This window comes from Coturnix japonica, chromosome 4 (genome assembly GCF_001577835.2).
Source record: "Coturnix japonica isolate 7356 chromosome 4, Coturnix japonica 2.1, whole genome shotgun sequence".
Lineage (NCBI taxonomy): Eukaryota > Metazoa > Chordata > Aves > Galliformes > Phasianidae > Coturnix > Coturnix japonica.
Window position 1 is genome coordinate 33,700,005 of NC_029519.1, and position 17,206 is coordinate 33,717,210.

Genomic DNA, 17,206 nt, shown 5'->3' on the forward strand with positions numbered 1-17,206 from the left:
TGAATGGGAACAAAGGTGCTCTTCTGTTCAGTGTTAACTCTTCAGTAGTCTGCCCTTGGTGTGAAAACCCAATAAAAATATGAACACGTGAAATGAGTTTAGGATATAGAATCTGTGCTGCAGAGGGGGGAACTTTGCCCTACCATGTGCCTAGGAAATCCATTCCCCTGTGGACCCAGATGGATCATCAAAGCTCCTTAACATGCAGTGTGAAGGAAAGAAAAGTTCTTTTCCGACTGCCTGTGGAGCATATGAGAATTGCCTTGTTTAAATTCTTTTGAAACAGGCACCCTTCCTGAAGAGGTCATGATTTAACTCTCTGAGGACTTATTTCCCATCCGTTGTGTTAAATATGTTTTACTATTTTGACCTTATGTGCAAGTCACACTGAAATATTTTAATCACGACGTACTCAGTGCAGTACTGCATTTGGTTTTGAAAGCTGATGTAAATGTTACATTATAGTTCTGATGAGCCATCAGTGTATTACTCTTCACATTTCTCTCTATAGTGTCTTTTTGTTTACTCTGTGACTTAAAATCAGATAAAAAGAAATAAAATGAAACTCAAATTATGATTCCATGTTGAAAGAGAAAGTCTTTTTTGTGTTCTAAAAGTATCTGTATGACTAGTAGTTATACCTATGTGAAAAAGGTGGGTTTTTTTGTTTTTGTTTTCTTTTTCACATCTTACCCGTTTTTCTTATTAATGTGTAATGACATATTTTACTGAATGAAGTTAGACAACACCAACTATACAGTTAGGAATGTATCTGGAAAGACCATCTGCTAGATACAAGTTAAGAGTGTTGAGAAAGGTGTGTCCTCAGTGTGTTCTGAGCTGATGAATCTGAGATTTTCATTTGATTGAAAAAATAACTTCTGAAATTGTCAGAAATCTTTGGGTGCCTCAGAGTTTACATAGTGGTGAGTTTTCTCATTTTCATTATCTTTTTCACATCTTCCCCTCCCTGCTAGGTGAGATGTGAAATCTGCAATTTACTTTAGTATTATTTAATATTGGTACTTGGCTTCAGACTGTCAAATACAGTTAACCTGGAACTCTCTTCTTTGTAAAGATCTTGTCCCTTTTGCAATGGTCTGAATGCTCAGAACAAGCTGATTTTCATTATTTCTCCTAGATGGTTATGGAGCAAGGGAACTGGCTTGTAGGTGGAGATCTACAGGTCCTTGATCGTATTTATTGGAATGATGGACTTGATCAGTACCGTCTCACTCCAGCTGAACTAAGACAGAAGTTCAAGGAAATGAATGCTGGTGAGTAACTTCTTGTTTCTTCATAGAGATTTATCCAAATGCCTGCAGCAAGGACAAGCCTTGTTTCAGGGATATAAATTTTGAATGCTCTGTAAAATGGTGTTCTTTGCCTTTTACTGGTACAAATTTTTATAAGTTCAGGCTCTGCCTTGTCTAAATGAGTGGAGAAGCTGGTAACCCCTAAGGTTCTGAATTTCATCTTTCCATGCATGCTTGACACGTTATTAATGCAAGGAAAGATAATGTTAAAATGTGGTAGAACATGATTTAAAAATCATCAGATTTGGCTAGATTTATAGAGGTATGGTTGAATGCTGAGCTTTTATACTCTTCTGTTCTTAAGTCTGTTACATGCTGCTTCTGGGGAATAAAGCTTATGATAGCTATGTAAGTAACTGGTTATTTAGTAGAATGTATCACAAACAGTGAGCTAATTCCAGCAACTAGCAGACAGCTACAAAGCACTTGAAGAGTGAAGGAAGAGAATGCAGACTGCAAAAATGCATGAAGACTGCAAACTGAGATTGGTCTTGAGATCCTGACTTTTTTCAGTATTGTCAGGATTACCATGATCTTCAGGCTTGAGGTATACCAGTCTTGGTCTTAACTCTTCCCCAGATAAATACACTTGATACCTGAAAAAAACTTAGTATTTAGATTTCACTGAATGGCTGAGGTTGTAAGTGACTTGTGGAGGCCACCTTATCCATCCCCACACTTAAGAAGAGCCACCTAGAGCTGGTTGTTTATGACCACATCCAGATGGCTTTTAGTATATGGAGAGATTATCAGCAGTCTCCCCATGCAACCTGTGCCAGTGTTTTCTCACCCTCACAATAAAAGTGTTTCCTGCTGTTCAGGTGGATCCTCCTTTGTTTCAGTTTGCTTCCACTGCTTTTTGTCCTGTCACTGGGTGCCACTGAAAAGAGTCTTTCTCCATCCTCCCCTCAGGTTTTTATATATGTTGATAAGATTCCCCCTTGACTCTTGTCTGAGCTGAAGAGTCCTAGCTCTCTCAGCCTGTGCTTGCAGGAGAGTTTCTTCAGTCCGTGTGTCTTTTGTGCCAAGGAACCCACCTCTCTGTGGCCTCATTATTGCTGAGCAGTAAGAAGAAAAGGATCACCCCCCTCATGCTGCTACTTTGCCTCATGTAGCCTAGAGTACAGTTGGGTGCTGCTACTATAAGAGCACACTGCTGACTCACTTTCAACTTGGTGTCCAGTCGGACCCCCAGGTCCTGTTTTGCAGAGTGGCTTTCCAGATTGGTACAAGCTGTTGTTCAGAGGCAGAGCTTTGCATATCTTGTTGTTTAACTTCATGAGATTTCTTTAAGCCTATTTTTCCAGCCTGCTGAGGTCCCTCTGAGTGACAGCACAGTTCTCCTGCCGTACTAGTCGCTCTTCCCAGTTTTGTGTTGTCTGCAAGCTTATTGACTGTACTCTCTGCCTTATTATCCAGCTCATTAATGAAGGATATTAAACAGGATTGGACTGAGTTTTGACCTCCTGAGGATAATGCTAGTTACTGGATAGGTAGCATAGTTTGTTTTCCTCTTATAGTTTAATTTATGTCTATATTATACGCTCATGCAGATGAACAATCTGAAGAAGAGGTTATTGCTGCTGGAGAAACTAAAGTAGTTATACTGAAATCTCAGAAATGAAGGAAGTTGATTAATGTTTTAGCATGTTTTTTATTAGGTTTGCTTATTGACTGATACTGTTACACTTGTTTAATGGAATTCAGAGGAAACATTTGAAGACTTTTCTCTGGTTGTACAACTCCTGACTAAATAAGTTGCCTTCCTTATCCTTTGTCTTTTTTTCCCCCTCTCCATAGATGCTGTCTTTGCATTCCAGTTACGCAACCCAGTGCACAATGGGCACGCACTTTTAATGCAGGATACTCATAAGCAGCTTTTGGAACGTGGATACAGGCGTCCGGTTTTGCTCTTACACCCACTTGGAGGCTGGACAAAGGAGGATGATGTTCCTCTCATGTGGCGCATGAAACAGCATGCTGCAGTACTGGAGGAAGGAGTCTTGAATCCAGAAACAACAGTGGTGGCTATATTCCCTTCTCCCATGATGTATGCAGGACCAACAGAGGTAAGTATGTCAAGAGTTCAAATCAACGGTAATGGCAACAAAAACAGAACAAAACCCCTTTAATAGTGCACTGAAATATTCTGTGTTATTCATGACACTTGTGGGTTGCATTTTTTTAGAGGACAGAGAAAGTTAATTTCCATTGTTAAAAAAGACTGTAAAGGATCCCTCCATCATCATTGAAAATTCTTTGAAGAGACCTCTACAGTGAAGGATTTTTATGGAAAGGAGACAATATAGTTTTTGTGTGCTCATTTTCCTTATAGTTTTAAGGGTGTAATAGTGAATTAATATTTCCTCCTTTTTTACAACTTCTTTCAAAAGATTAATTAGCACATGAAGAAGTTGTCCTGAATGTTAAGTATCTTAAGGTTTGTAACTATTACACATTAAGTGTGTATGTTAGAGAGTTAGACAAATTCAGAAGAAAAGGCTTTTTTATTTTTTATTGCAAGCTTAATTTAGAATTGTTTTGAGGCTTCCATATAAAATTATTGGGGAACACTTTATTTAGAAGCCAGGAATTGGGTTAAAGCTCAGAGGTTGTGGGAAGCAGTTGGAAAAACAAACGGTCTTGCTTGACGGCAATTCATTTGGGCAACATTATTTCTCCACCTCATAACATTTTTTTATTTTATTTTTTTCTTTTGTGAGCCATAGGATGTTCATATTCTGACCATGTTCAATTGGTTAACTCTGTCATAGCTTTTAGATAGATAGGAGAGATACCTTTGGTGGGAAGAAATTAGATAGTTGGCATTTAGATTTTTCTGGTGATTGTTTGACTGGTCAAACAGAGCTTGCATTACTTTCCAAACCAGAAGAACTGTAATCCAGATCCAGATGAGGTATGTAATCGAGTTACTGTAGGGAATCTTGCAGCATTCTCCATAGAACTCTTGTGATAATTAACAGAAACATTATACTTCAATCTCATACTCACAAGCATACAAGAAGAAATGAAACCCCTGAACTTTATTCTGAAGAGAGTAAGAATTTTTCCTGATACATTACCAATGATTTCAGAATACAAACTGACATCAACATCTGTAGCCAGGAAATAAGAGATTCTTCCTCTAATAATGTTCTTTAGGTCACTTAAAAGGCATACATACCGGATTTATTTCTGTAGCACACATTATTTACAAGCTGCTGTTGAGTCAGTGTGGTTATCAGTAGGATGGATATCACCTTTCAGTTTGTGGGATTTTGATGCATATGTTTCATGAGTGTGAATTCGGTGTTTTTCTGTTTTTTGTTTTTGTTTTTTTTTTCCTCCATTTTTAACTTTCCTAATATCCACTTTGAAAGAAATAAACAGTTATGTGAAAAAATCCTGTATCAGACTGCAGTGAGCTCATCTGTGTAAGAAAGTAATTCAGAGGTAGCATGGAGAATGGACAAGCTGCTAATTTTGTATGTCAAACACATGATTTGCATTGCTGTATATTTTCTTAAGGTTAGTCAAACAGGATAATTTAAGAACTCCATTCTGAGTTTGCTGTTACCCAAATGACAGCATGAAACTTAAATTTTGAAACTGTGGTAGGGTAGTTGTGGAAACCCCACTGCTGCGGTGTGTTGGCATTTTGTGAGGTTGGCCCATTCTGTGCTTGTGACATAAATATTAAAGTAGTTAATGCATCTGTCAGCATCCATAACACCCAGATGTCTGAATAGCAGTTGAATCCATCAGGTGTAGCATCTGGATGTGGTCAAGGTGGAAACTGATACCAGTAACCTCATTACTCATGGCTGCTTCTTATTTCCATTATTTGAGTGCTGGTTTATAGGAATCTTCAAACTGATTGCAAACTGTCCTCCTTGATGCTTATCTAACAATTAGCTATAGAACTTACAGATGACTAAAATAATAATTTCTCTTTTGAACTATCATTTCTAGAGCTCCTTACCTAAAACTAAGCTAGAACAACACATGAGAGATCGTGGTTTTTTTAAATATAAATTATTTGCAGTAGGAAGATGTAGGGTTTTTTTTTTTTTTTCCTAAGAGCAGCTGTACATTGGTCTCCCAAGTAAGAAACAAGACATTTCATAGTTTAAAATTCTTACTAAACCATTAGTAATTTAGTGTTGAGACAGCTTTAGGCTGGACCTAAATCCTCAGAAGATGCTATTCCAAACTCTGCAGTGAGGTCTTTTTTAAAGCATCCTGCTGTGCAAATGAAACAGGGAATGGTGTGTCTTAGCTGTGTGTTTGGTGATTCATATAATTGACAGGGTGTGGCTCTGTAGTGGAAATAATATTAGTTTGGCTGGGAGGTGGAAAGTGGTAGTAACACAATGTGCTCATGTTTTAAGGGTTGTATTTTTAACAGTTTTAACTTTTCACCTTGTCTGTGTTCTAGGTTCAGTGGCACTGCAGATCACGGATGGTTGCAGGTGCTAACTTCTACATTGTAGGGCGAGATCCTGCAGGGATGCCACACCCTGCTACTGGGAAAGATCTGTATGAACCAACCCATGGTGCCAAAGTGTTGACAATGGCCCCAGGCCTCCGAGCACTGGAAATTGTGCCCTTCAGGGTTGCAGCTTATAATAAGAAAAAGAAGTCCATGGACTACTATGACTCTGAGCAGTAAGTTGTATTTTAGTTCTAAGACATTCTGAACAACAGCTGTCTTCTCCTGCCCTCACTCCCCCAGGAAAAAGAAGTATTAAATGAATATTGCAAAAATATGCCAAGTTTTAGAGACGTTTTTAGACCACTAATGCAACTTGACTTCACTGATGATTTGGGTGCAGTTTCACAGCATAACTTACTTGATCCAAGCAAGAGCAATCCTCTAGATGGCAATGCAGCTGCATGCAGGCTCCCTGAAGAGAAAGCTAGTTGTTCCTGCTCACTGTAGACAGAACACTGTGGTAGGCTACAGACAGAGCTTGGGTGGGTGCAGCTGGCTGTATTTCAGGCTAGTCTATGTAATGCCAAAAACCTGTCAGATTCCTGGATCAAGTGGTGTTTCAACTCTGAAAGGAGGATGGTAGGGAATAGAGAGTTGTCTGGAAGTGTGAGAGGGTCAGCACTGGTGGACGATCTCAGGAGTAAAGTAATGATGTGCATGAAAGTCTTTTCTGAGCACACTACTTAACTCATGAAGAACACAACTTGAAAATGTGGGAAGAAGTTTGTTTGCATAAAAGCACTACTCTGACTTATTTTAGAAATGGATAACTTGATTTCTGTTGAATCTTACTCAATTGCTTGAGGCTTGGAAGCTTCACAGGCAATAGCCAGTTCAAGGATTTGTAACACTAACAGAGGTATGGAAGATTATGTCAAGCACGTATTACATGAGTTTCCCTGAGACTGAGCTGTATCTCTCTTAGCTGCTGCCCCTAGGGCTTCCTAATTTTACAACAGCAGGTATGTATCATGATACAACTTTGGAAAGACATTGTAGATATTTAAATCCTAGATTCTGATCTGGGAGACTTTGGTTTTCTGATTTCACAGTTCTTGTTCTGCAAGAAAGAGCAATTATACTCATGCCTTGAAATGTTAAGTGCTGCCCTGCTGCCTTCCCCTAGAGTCTGTACCTGCTTTTCACCAGTTCCATGGGGCCACGCTGCTTTCCAGCTAAGCAGTGGCCGAGGAAATTCCTTTGGGTGACATGTGGCATGTGCTCTGGTAACTGCAAATGAGAGGCTAAAGTTCTGTCACTTCTTTGCCGTTTTTGCCATTGTTCTGTACATTGTGTGACATGCACAGTGTCAATAAATCAATGGAACAGATGTCAGAAGGCCACCAACAGCATTCTGAAATGGAAACTTCTGTAAGAATGAAAAACGAAGTTAGAAGAAACTCCTTGCACTTTAGTAGTCTAAGTTCAAACACTTCTGGAAGAGACAACTGAAAGGGGATCAATAATTGAGTCAGCCCAAACATGATTTGGAGAAGTACACAAAAGGAATTGTTGTTATATATGTTATATATGTTATAATGGGGAACTTCCAAATGAATTTCTGATCTGAGAACCAGTGTCAAAAATAAATAAATAAATAAATCACAAAAAAACCCCAAATGAAAACAAAAAAAAAACCCAAACCCCAAAGCAACTAAACTAAAAAACATAAATTACCACCAAATGCTGAAATCCTTTCAGAAAAAAGTCAGTATGTTTCTTCGGCCAGAAAGGCTGCTCGGTTACCACAGGCAGATGTAATTTGGTATTGGTGGCTTAATAGTTGTTTGGGTGAGCAGAGATTCCCAATTCTCTGCAGAAGATCAGTCCTAAAAATGTGGCCACAGCTTGCTGCTGAGGAAAAAGAAAATTAAGGAAGGAAATTAGTCTAGCAATTAACAATGAAAACCCAGCACACATGCATAAGCAAAAAAATAAATATATCAATAAAACGGGAAAAAAATCCTCAACAATGTCTGGAAAAAAATCAGCTTTTCTTTTTTTCTTCCCGAAGAAAACCAATGAGATCATTTCAGCTAAAAGGAACCCATAAATAAGGCTACTGGAGCAGTCTGTTCATGCTTTTTGTGAAGTGTGAATGAAGCATGGGTGTCTGAAGAGCAGGGATGATTGTGACTTCTAATCTTTAAAAGTCCTGGGAGTACACTATAGAATGTGGTTGTCACAGCTGCTTTAATACTGTCAAATCGTACTTAGCTATTTCAATGAAGTATGTACTGTTTGCAGACTTGTTTGATGTGATGTCTGATTTTAAAAGTGGTAGTAAAGAGGCTGAAATAGACTTCTTTGATTGTCCTCCTTGGTTTAGTTATGTGAAACCATGACATTAGTGCATCATTTAGGGTATGTTAGGATACATATCACAGCAGCTCAAAAGGTTTAAGTGCTTATAGTCAAAAAGAAGTTTAATGTGTGTCAGGTAAAGGATTTGCTTTCCTTATGTTGATATTAAGCCCATTGGTTATGTTTTGCTCTCACACAGTGTTCGTTCATAGCCAGCTAGGTTTGGAACCTATCTGATACTAGCTGGTTCACTCAGCATGACAGAGTGTTCCCAAGACCTACCTGGAGTCTGACTAAACAAAGGCTAACACTGTAAGGACAGTGTTCTGATGCTGACGGGAGTTATGGTGTGAGTCACAGTTTCATGCTGCCAAGACAACTTTAAGTTCAGTGGAAATCCATCTGAGAGTGGTTATAAGGTTGGATTTCACCTCCTGACAGATCCTGTTCAGCAGGGAATATGAAGCTGGAGAAGCAGAGCTGTTAAAAGGCTGAACCTGAGAAAAAGAAGCCTGCAAATTGCTCAAGGAATTAATTGCATCTGAAAGTTTCCCAGCTGAGTAGAACATGGCAGTTGTTCTGAGGTCACAGCAGAGTGAAGAAGTCATGCTTCTGTGTAGTAGAAACATTAATTTCTGTTACTCTGGAAATTGTGTTTTCACAATTAGGGGAGACACTGAGTATTTAGCTGTTATAGAAGGACTTTCAGGTATGAATGTGGAGATTAAGCTGAAAACTTAAACAACAAAATTACTAATGAAGGAATTTACAAAAGGTAAAAAATACTGAGCCATTTCACTATACGTTATGTATTACTAAAGACTCATATGAGTCAGTTTAGTGATCACTAATTTAGGAGGCTTTCAAAGAAGATGGTGTGACAGAATTGTGGGACATTGATAAGGCCTCACCTAGTGCTTCTGTGCTTTTTAGAACAGCATTTTTGAAACATTTCTTGATATTTTTTTTTTAATCATTTGTTTTTTGTTATGCTGAACCTGTTATGTTTCTTAAATCCTTACTCAGATTTTTCTTTCCTTTTTATAAGGCTTTTTTTTTTTTGGATTTTTTCTCTTTTTTTGCATGTATATGCTTTTTTCTCTAATTTTTAGAACTGCTGCTTGCACAGCTATGAAGGAGGAAGCTGGAGGAAGGGGGGTCTTACTAAAGCAAACTTACGTGGTATATGTAAATTTCTTGGCAGCTTTATTTCTTACTAAACTTGTAGGGCATTGAGGAGGCTGAATCTCATTCTACAATAAATCGGCTAATGTGTTTTTCATGCTCAGACTTTGATATTGTGGAAAACGTGGAAAGTCCTTACAGCACTTGCTTTACTCTTTCTATTCCAGTTGACTTAATAATTTGTTTTTGCTAAAGTAATATCCAGACTTAGTATTTCACTGTGTGTATTTTGTAGAAATAGCTGTCTTCAAAACAATCAAGTTACCTTCAAGCAGCGTTAGTAAATGCTAGGCATCACCCTAACAAGGAACAACATTTGCAGGTGTTCTTAATAGTAGTGACATAACTCTTCCGTACGCTTACATAAGCTGAAAGGTTTTTATTTTTCTGTCATTTATATTTGGTGAAATTGAAACACAGTAGGGTTTTTTATCTTGTCTTTGCACTTCAAGAACACATAGTCCTGAACTGAAAGTAATAAGAGCATTCATGGCATTGCTGCTGTGTGGATGCACACAAACCAAATCAAAAATTTATGAGGCTAGTGGTTTTGTGAAAGGGAACTGTGGAATGCTTTCTGCATCTTGCTAACTTCCATACCCTGCTGAGCATAGCTCAGCACTTCAAGCCAAGTTCTGCCCTCTGATGCACACACTTGGCTCTTGTTTCTGTCTAAGGCTTGTGCATCTGAGATCAATACTTGGCTTTTATTTCAAACAGACAAGTAAAGAGTGCGTAATGGTTACATGTTGCAAATTGAGCAAATGGCGTAAGTAAAATTGCCATATTTAATTTAAGAATAAATCATTTTTCTTTGGAACATTTGGTAGAATTCTGGCATTGTTGTCTCAGTTATGCTTTTTTACTTCTATGAGGAGTAATGTTTAATTTGACTGGAGCTTTTGCTACTTATCACCACATACCTGAGATGTTGATTTTAATTTAGATTGTTGTGTTAATAGCAATAATCAACAGTACTCATCTGGGTTAATGTTTTTATCTGCCCAATTGATTTTTTTTTAATTTATTTTTTTAAGGAAAAGGCATTTTTATTATTCTTCCACATAATTTTATGCTTTTTTTTTCTTTTTTGGATCTGTATGTACCATGTGTACTTCCATATATGTGTAAATATATATATATATATATATATATATATATATATATATATACGTGTACATGCATACTATGTTGCCCAGCTGCAACAGAATCATAGAATTGTTTGAGTTGGAAGGGACCCCTAAAGGCCGTCGTCCTACTTCCTGCACTGAACAGGGACACCTACAGCTCCATCAGGTGCTTAGAGCCCCTCCAGCCTGACCTTGGCTGTTTCCAGGGATGGGGCATCCACTACCTCTCCGGGCAGTCCACGCCACTACCTCACTAACTTTAGTATAAGGAAAAAATTCAAAAACTCCAGTATTTTATTTTGAAACTGTAGACTCTATTGTCTGCAAGCTATCTATCATCAAGCAATTTTCTGCCATGTTGTTCCTCCACATTCTCTAGTGGAATTGAAGTGATCCTCTGCCAGCAATGAAATAACAGCCTACAAACAGCATATAGTTTCCTTGTTTCTTCACAGGGAGAAAGCCAGGCTAGCTAGATGTAGGCACAGATTTGGTTCAACCTGCAGGAGATCAGTTGGACTAAGCTGCTAAACTCAGGAGTTAGCTAAGCTGATTGTTGTAGAGAATGTATATTTGTAGAGGGTATGTATTTTTAAAGATGTACTGTCACTGATGCGCAAATGTTTGGAAAGAGCAGTTGCTTTCCATAACTATACTTCCAAGAGGAAATTTCATTGAAAGACTTAAAAAAAAATAAAAATAAAAAAAAATAAAATCAGAAGAAATATGAACAACTCATACTACTTTTTAAAATACTTTCTTTTTTCCTCCTACCTGCTCCTCTCCCTCACTCCCCTTAATCCCACTCCCATCTCTCAGCCATGAAGACTTCGAATTTATATCGGGGACCCGCATGCGCAAGCTGGCTCGAGAAGGACAAAACCCACCAGAAGGCTTCATGGCTCCTAAGGCTTGGACTGTGCTGACAGAATACTACAAATCCTTGGAGAAGGCTTAGGCCTCTTATTAACTCCAGATCAACCTTTGACGCCTGATTTATTTACGAGAAGGGGACCACACAGTCACCGTTCATGTTGCTTTGTTGTGGTGTCTGTCAGGAAGTTCTTCTCTGAAAACAGACTCTTTCTCTCTAACTTAGCATCATTCTTTGCCTGTCCTTATGGGTTCTATTATGTCCTGGCACCTAACTAGCTGCTGTTTTTAATGTCTTTTCTTTTATTACAGTTAATATTCTTACAGTGGGATTTTTAACTCTTTTTTTTTTTAATTAATTATTTTACTGCCTCTCTCCTCTGAGTTCTGCAGCTGTTAAATAGATGCAGCTTTTTTTCATATTATTTAAACTGCTGGATATTTTCTGGTTTTAGTAGTTTGTAGGAGAAAATGTAATAGTTAGACTCTTAACTATGGATAGATGCTCTATAAATGAAAAAAGTAAATAAGTTTTAAAACTGCTGTTAAAGTGTACTCTATCTTGTTCTCATTAGCATATCCAAGGGCATTTAACATTAACTTTTCAGTACATGTAATCAAAAAGCAGAGTTCTTTATGCAGCATAATTAACTTCTTTTGCTTTCTTTGTTTAGTTTTGGAGTTCTTGGAGCTCTGTCCAGTAGTTTTCTTCTACTGTGGACCTGTAAAGATGATGAAGTAATGAATAAAACAAAATACTTAATTTTCTCTTAATAAACTAAGATATTTATTTTAATGTGTACTTGTTGCGATAAATGTCAGTAGGGGAATGTCTGATCCCATTGGATTTCACTTACTGGTCTTTGTTCCTGTTATACTCAACAGTAAGTATACAGTAGTACTGATCTGATGGCATCTTTCCCAGTGTTTTTAGGTAATCAGAGGAACAGTCTAACTGTTCTTAGCTACTGACCAGGAACTTCTTATATCCTCATGGAAACTCTCTGTTCTTTAGCTGAAGAAGGTGGGTGTAGCAGGAAGGAGTAAAAAATCATTTTTAGAACTTTGAAATTGGCCTGCTACTGAACCCAAATGAAGTGTATGTTCATATAGAATTTTGGGGGGAGATTGTGGGAGGTTGTGGTGAAGGGACCTGTGTAATGAGTGGGATGAATACTAATTACAGTCTTCATTTACTTGTTCAAAGTAGTTTTAGGTCAAGTACTTTTCTTCTTCTGTCTCCTTGACAATATGTAAATAGTAACTTTTAGGGAGATTTATGTTTCTGTAAGATGCAGGAAAGTCAGACAGAGCTGGGAAAAGACAAGAGACATGTTTATCAGCAAACCATGATGATTATTGAGACTGCACTTTGGTAGCATAAAGCTTACTGTTTTAGAATCACTAGACACGTTTTCTTCAAACTTGCCTTCAAATTTTTTTTTCATTATTTTTTTAGATCGCATCAGCATGTAGATTGTGCACAATCCATAAGAAAAAGTTGCTTCCTCTCTGGGTAGGTGTTTGTGCAAAACTTCATGCTTAACTACAAAGATGAACAAAAGTTATGAGCTGCTAAAATGGGATTTGCTGTTGAAATTTAGAGTTTGGACTTTTTGCTGCCAGGTATGATTCTTATTAAAAATGACTTCCATCATAGTGTATTTCAGCAGAATGGCAAGCACTGGTTAAATAATATAGAAGTAGATACAAGTGCTACTTAAATTATATAAAGTCTGGAAAATAACATGAATGGTAAGCATGAATTTGAATCATCCTTTAACATTAATTTAGAAGCAGGAATAAGCAGCTTAGTACAGTGATAACAAGCAGATCCACTATTCATACTCAACTGGCACAGTGCTGAGGCTCTGTTTTTACAGTGCTTCTGGAAAGCATTCCTTACAGTGCTTTGTGTTAATGAAGCCTTCATGTTCATTCTAACTTGAAGGTAACAGCCATGGCATTCCTAAGACAAGAACATCAAATCACCATGTGGGTAGGACTTGCTCTGTTCAACTTTTTTTTCCATACCATGCACATTTTCACCATAGAATTCTATTTTTTTTCCACTTTTCTTTTTCTCTTGTGCGTGAAAGTAGTACTTCACAGGAAAGGGCTACCCTAGAAGTGATTAACAAAAATGTTCCCCTTGCCTCCCACCTCCCAAATGATTATTTACTTGCTACTCTTGCACGGGGTAATTTATCTGTTATCCAGTGCTGTTTGTATAGTTCCAAGATGACTGTTCCCTTCTGTTTTCCTATGTGAGACATTTCATGCCTGTGTTTGACTCGTATAATTACTGATTCAGGGTGAATTTTCAAGTAAGACTCCTCAGTCTCGATAGAAAAATACTGGATATATACTGAGGGTTCTGAATTTTATCTGATTTTATTCAGTAGGGTTTTTAAACACTAGTGACACAGTTATACATTAGACATACAAAAGGGAAAATGCAGATCTGGTCACAATATTTTTCCAGACACAGTTTGGAGATACCAAGCTCCTGCATCTGGAATAATTAAGTAGAAGTCAGGAGTAGGAGTGAGTGGATAGCTTGGAGTGGTGGTGGGAACGGAACAGGGCTCACATGAGCAATGCAGCCAGCACTATATATAGCTTGAGTTTGGACCTCCTCTGTATTTCATGTATCCTTAATGTCAGAAAGTTTCACATGTGGATTACGCAGAGGTTTAAACTTTGTGTGCTACAGAAGGAATAAAAACTACTTCAGAAATCCAGGCAAAATTCTAAAAGTAGTCTAGATGCTTTTCCCTTCCTGTTGGATTAAAAGTGCTAATCAGTATAATATAATCAGTGTATTCCCTTTCCCAGTATAAGCTGACAGCTTTGAAGATGGTTATGTGTGTGTCCCTTTCTGCATTTTACGCACGCTGTATGCCTTGTCATCTCTGGTTATGAACCTTTTAAGTTTTTCTGCTATGAATTGTAGGAACACAGAAAGAAGCTCTCATCATCATCAACGGTTGGACTGGATGATCTTTTAGGTCTTCTCCAACCTTGATGATTCTATGATCTCTGTTTATAAATTAGTTTTTCTATGAGTTGAGTATGAGTTTACTGAATTTACAGCACCAACTCCAAAGGCAGGGAAAGGGAAAGCTATTGCTGCTCTTGAAGTTGGAGAATTCACAAGAAAAAATGAGATAGTTAATGAAAATTCAGTTTCTATGCAGGGATGTGTGCTTATTCATTTACAGGAATGTGACTTACTGTGGTGCCTGAACAGTAATAAGAAACGTGTAGGAATGGTGTTCTATTCTTGAAACCTGACACAGAACCCTTCAGCACCACCCGCAAAGTAATTCAGGCTGAATGAATTGGCTGAATTGAATGTTACAATTAATACAACTGGAGCGCAGAATTAATGTTTTGTTCTACTTAATTGATCTTGGAAGCTTATGTGCCAAAACTCCTACTTTAGTTGCTATGAAAGAGAGTGATGTTAGTTTGGCTTTCTTCACATTTAGCTCTAATAATATAAGACAGGTTGCCAGGGGTAACTTTAAAGCTTTCAGTGTCCATTTTGTTGGATATGGGAGTTCCTGCCAGCAGCAAAGCAGGTGTTGGCTAAACATGTGATTTAAAGGAAGTCAATGCTAGGTTGTACTCTTTTACCTTGAAGAAAGCCTGAGGGCTGGAGTAGCAGGGCCTCATTTTTATTTGCTTTCTCCTTTCATGAAAAGCTTTTTGACTATGAATATAGTGGTAGATTTTTAGCAGGCTTTTGAAGTGTCCATTGAGGAGTTTTCTTTTTGTGCCTCCTGCAAGATCTCTGTCTGTTCTTCTGATATTAGAAATTTTTTACCTGTATCCATTTTCATTATTTAGTCTTTTATTAAAATCACTTTTTTTCATTATGGGAGAGTGTGTATGTGCATGGACCAGAGTTATACCTTCAACAATTCCAGAATTTTTTTGCCCTAGAAAATTCATCTTGATATAATTTTGAAGCTGAAAGGGGGAAGGCAACTGCCCTGAAAGCAAGGAAACAGTGCTTTAAAGCCACATCTGGAATTCTTAGACAATAAATAGCTGCAACTTAAAACGGAGAATGTGGGGATTTTAATATATCATAAAACTCACAGAGCCTTGGATTCAGTATAAGGACTGTCACCCAACCTTTATGTTAAAATCCAACTGTGCAACACTTTGAAGTATAGCTGCAGTCAGAATGCTACCTGTCTGTATATAAAAGGAGGAAAAAAAACAACAAAAACATCCTTTTCAGCCTGATCTTCAGTGGAATGGAAATAGTGCCTGAATCTCTTTTATCCTCTGCAAAGTTATTTTGTCTGTGGAGTCCTACACTCATCACTCTAAATTGCACCTCTTAAGAAGAATATAAGCATTTTCTACCCGGGTGGCCTTTGTCCAAATTTCTGTGGACTAAATCAATTATTTCTGTAATGATTGATACTTAAGTTTATTACAGTAGCTGTGAAGAGACAGATGAGAGAAAGCATTATTCATGTGTTAACACTCTCTAGACAGCATTGTTGCACTGATTAAAAAACATGACATTTCACTCAGAAGGACAAATCTACTTCTCTAACTTAAAAACATTTCTGTGATTTCAAGAGTGCTACTCAGAGAAAGAGAAAACATTTCAGCTTTTGTACTATTAATTTTATTTCATCAACAGTTTTCTCAAAGTTTTGAGGAGAAGCAGAAGAGACTCCTTGACCTTTGTACATTGGATTCAAAAGAGCTGTCTGCTGTAGGATGAAGTCTGCAGTCAGCCCATGGAAAAGGAATGATGATTTTTCATTGAGGTCTGCCTTGTTTCTAGCTGATGTGCACAGTATTCTACCGCCTGTGAAAAGCAGCATTTTTGATCATTAGATGCTTTTGTTTTCCCAGACAATTTTGAGATAAGATCACTTATGTTTAAACATAACTTTCCACTAGGAGAAAGCTTACCACAGTTATAGTTTATATTTAAGCTATGATACAGTCTGAAAAAAACAGTGTTGTAATTACGTGAGCAAAAATTTCTTGTCACGCTATGTGACAGCAAAACAATAAACATACCATCGCTGTCAACATCAAAAGTACAATGCAAAATGCAAACTATCCTATTGGCACTTCTTCATTAGAGATAGTTATTTATAGCTCCTTTGTTCCTTATTTCTACAAGGAATAATACTGCTTCTTTCTGAAAGCTGTAAATCTCTTTGCCTTACTTGGTAGTTAGAAACGCTCAGAATGACACTTCACAATTTATACTGTTTTCAGTTAGTATTTTGACAGGCATGCTTGTGAGTTCCACAACAAAACAGCTTTGCTAAGAGTGTTACAGGTTTAAAGTTTTCCTTTGTAAGTGGTCTTGGCTATTTTACCTACGGTACCGTTAGTTTTCTCTCTGTTTAGAAAACAAACAACAATAACAACAAAAAGTAACAAAGTTTTATACAGCTCAATCTTATGTAGAGATTGGGTGCACAATTTTTGTGAAATATTTAAATAACTATAGCTGACTTCTTTTATTATAAAAGCTTTTCATTCTGGTCTGTCCTGCTGTGATGACTTCTTTTGACACACTTCCTATGCTGGAGAAGAGTATAAGAAAGTATAATTTCAGGGAAAGGTGATGAATTGATCATTGATGATCCCATGACAGTATTATTCAAACACTGACAATTAGAAAAGTAAAAATAAAAATCTATTGTAACATGTAATTCTTTCAATATAATATTTTGCTTTTTCTTTAATGATTATTCAGATATAAATGGAAATTCAAAGCAGCCTGCTCCATCTGCAAGATTTAAAGAAGGAGATGAAGGTTCTTTGGTCACTTGTTTTCTGGAGAGATAAAAGTAAATTCCTTTTCACACATTTAGTGTGTTAAATTAAAAAAACCCCACTCAGATCTTTCC

General features: G+C 37.4%; 1 protein-coding gene across 1 annotated transcript in view; it reads left to right on the forward strand.

Annotated features, from left to right (window-relative positions):
• The window catches only part of PAPSS1 (3'-phosphoadenosine 5'-phosphosulfate synthase 1), a 30,705-nt gene extending 18,606 nt beyond the window's left edge, over positions 1 to 12,099 (forward strand). Inside the window, exons 9-12 of the mRNA XM_015861361.2 lie at positions 1,142 to 1,277; positions 3,117 to 3,385; positions 5,755 to 5,984; positions 11,250 to 12,099. Coding sequence (XP_015716847.1) covers positions 1,142 to 1,277; positions 3,117 to 3,385; positions 5,755 to 5,984; positions 11,250 to 11,388 — 774 coding nt within the window. The 3' untranslated portion in view covers positions 11,389 to 12,099. The remainder of the gene's footprint in view (positions 1 to 1,141; positions 1,278 to 3,116; positions 3,386 to 5,754; positions 5,985 to 11,249) is intronic.
• The last annotated feature ends 5,107 nt before the right edge of the window (positions 12,100 to 17,206 follow it).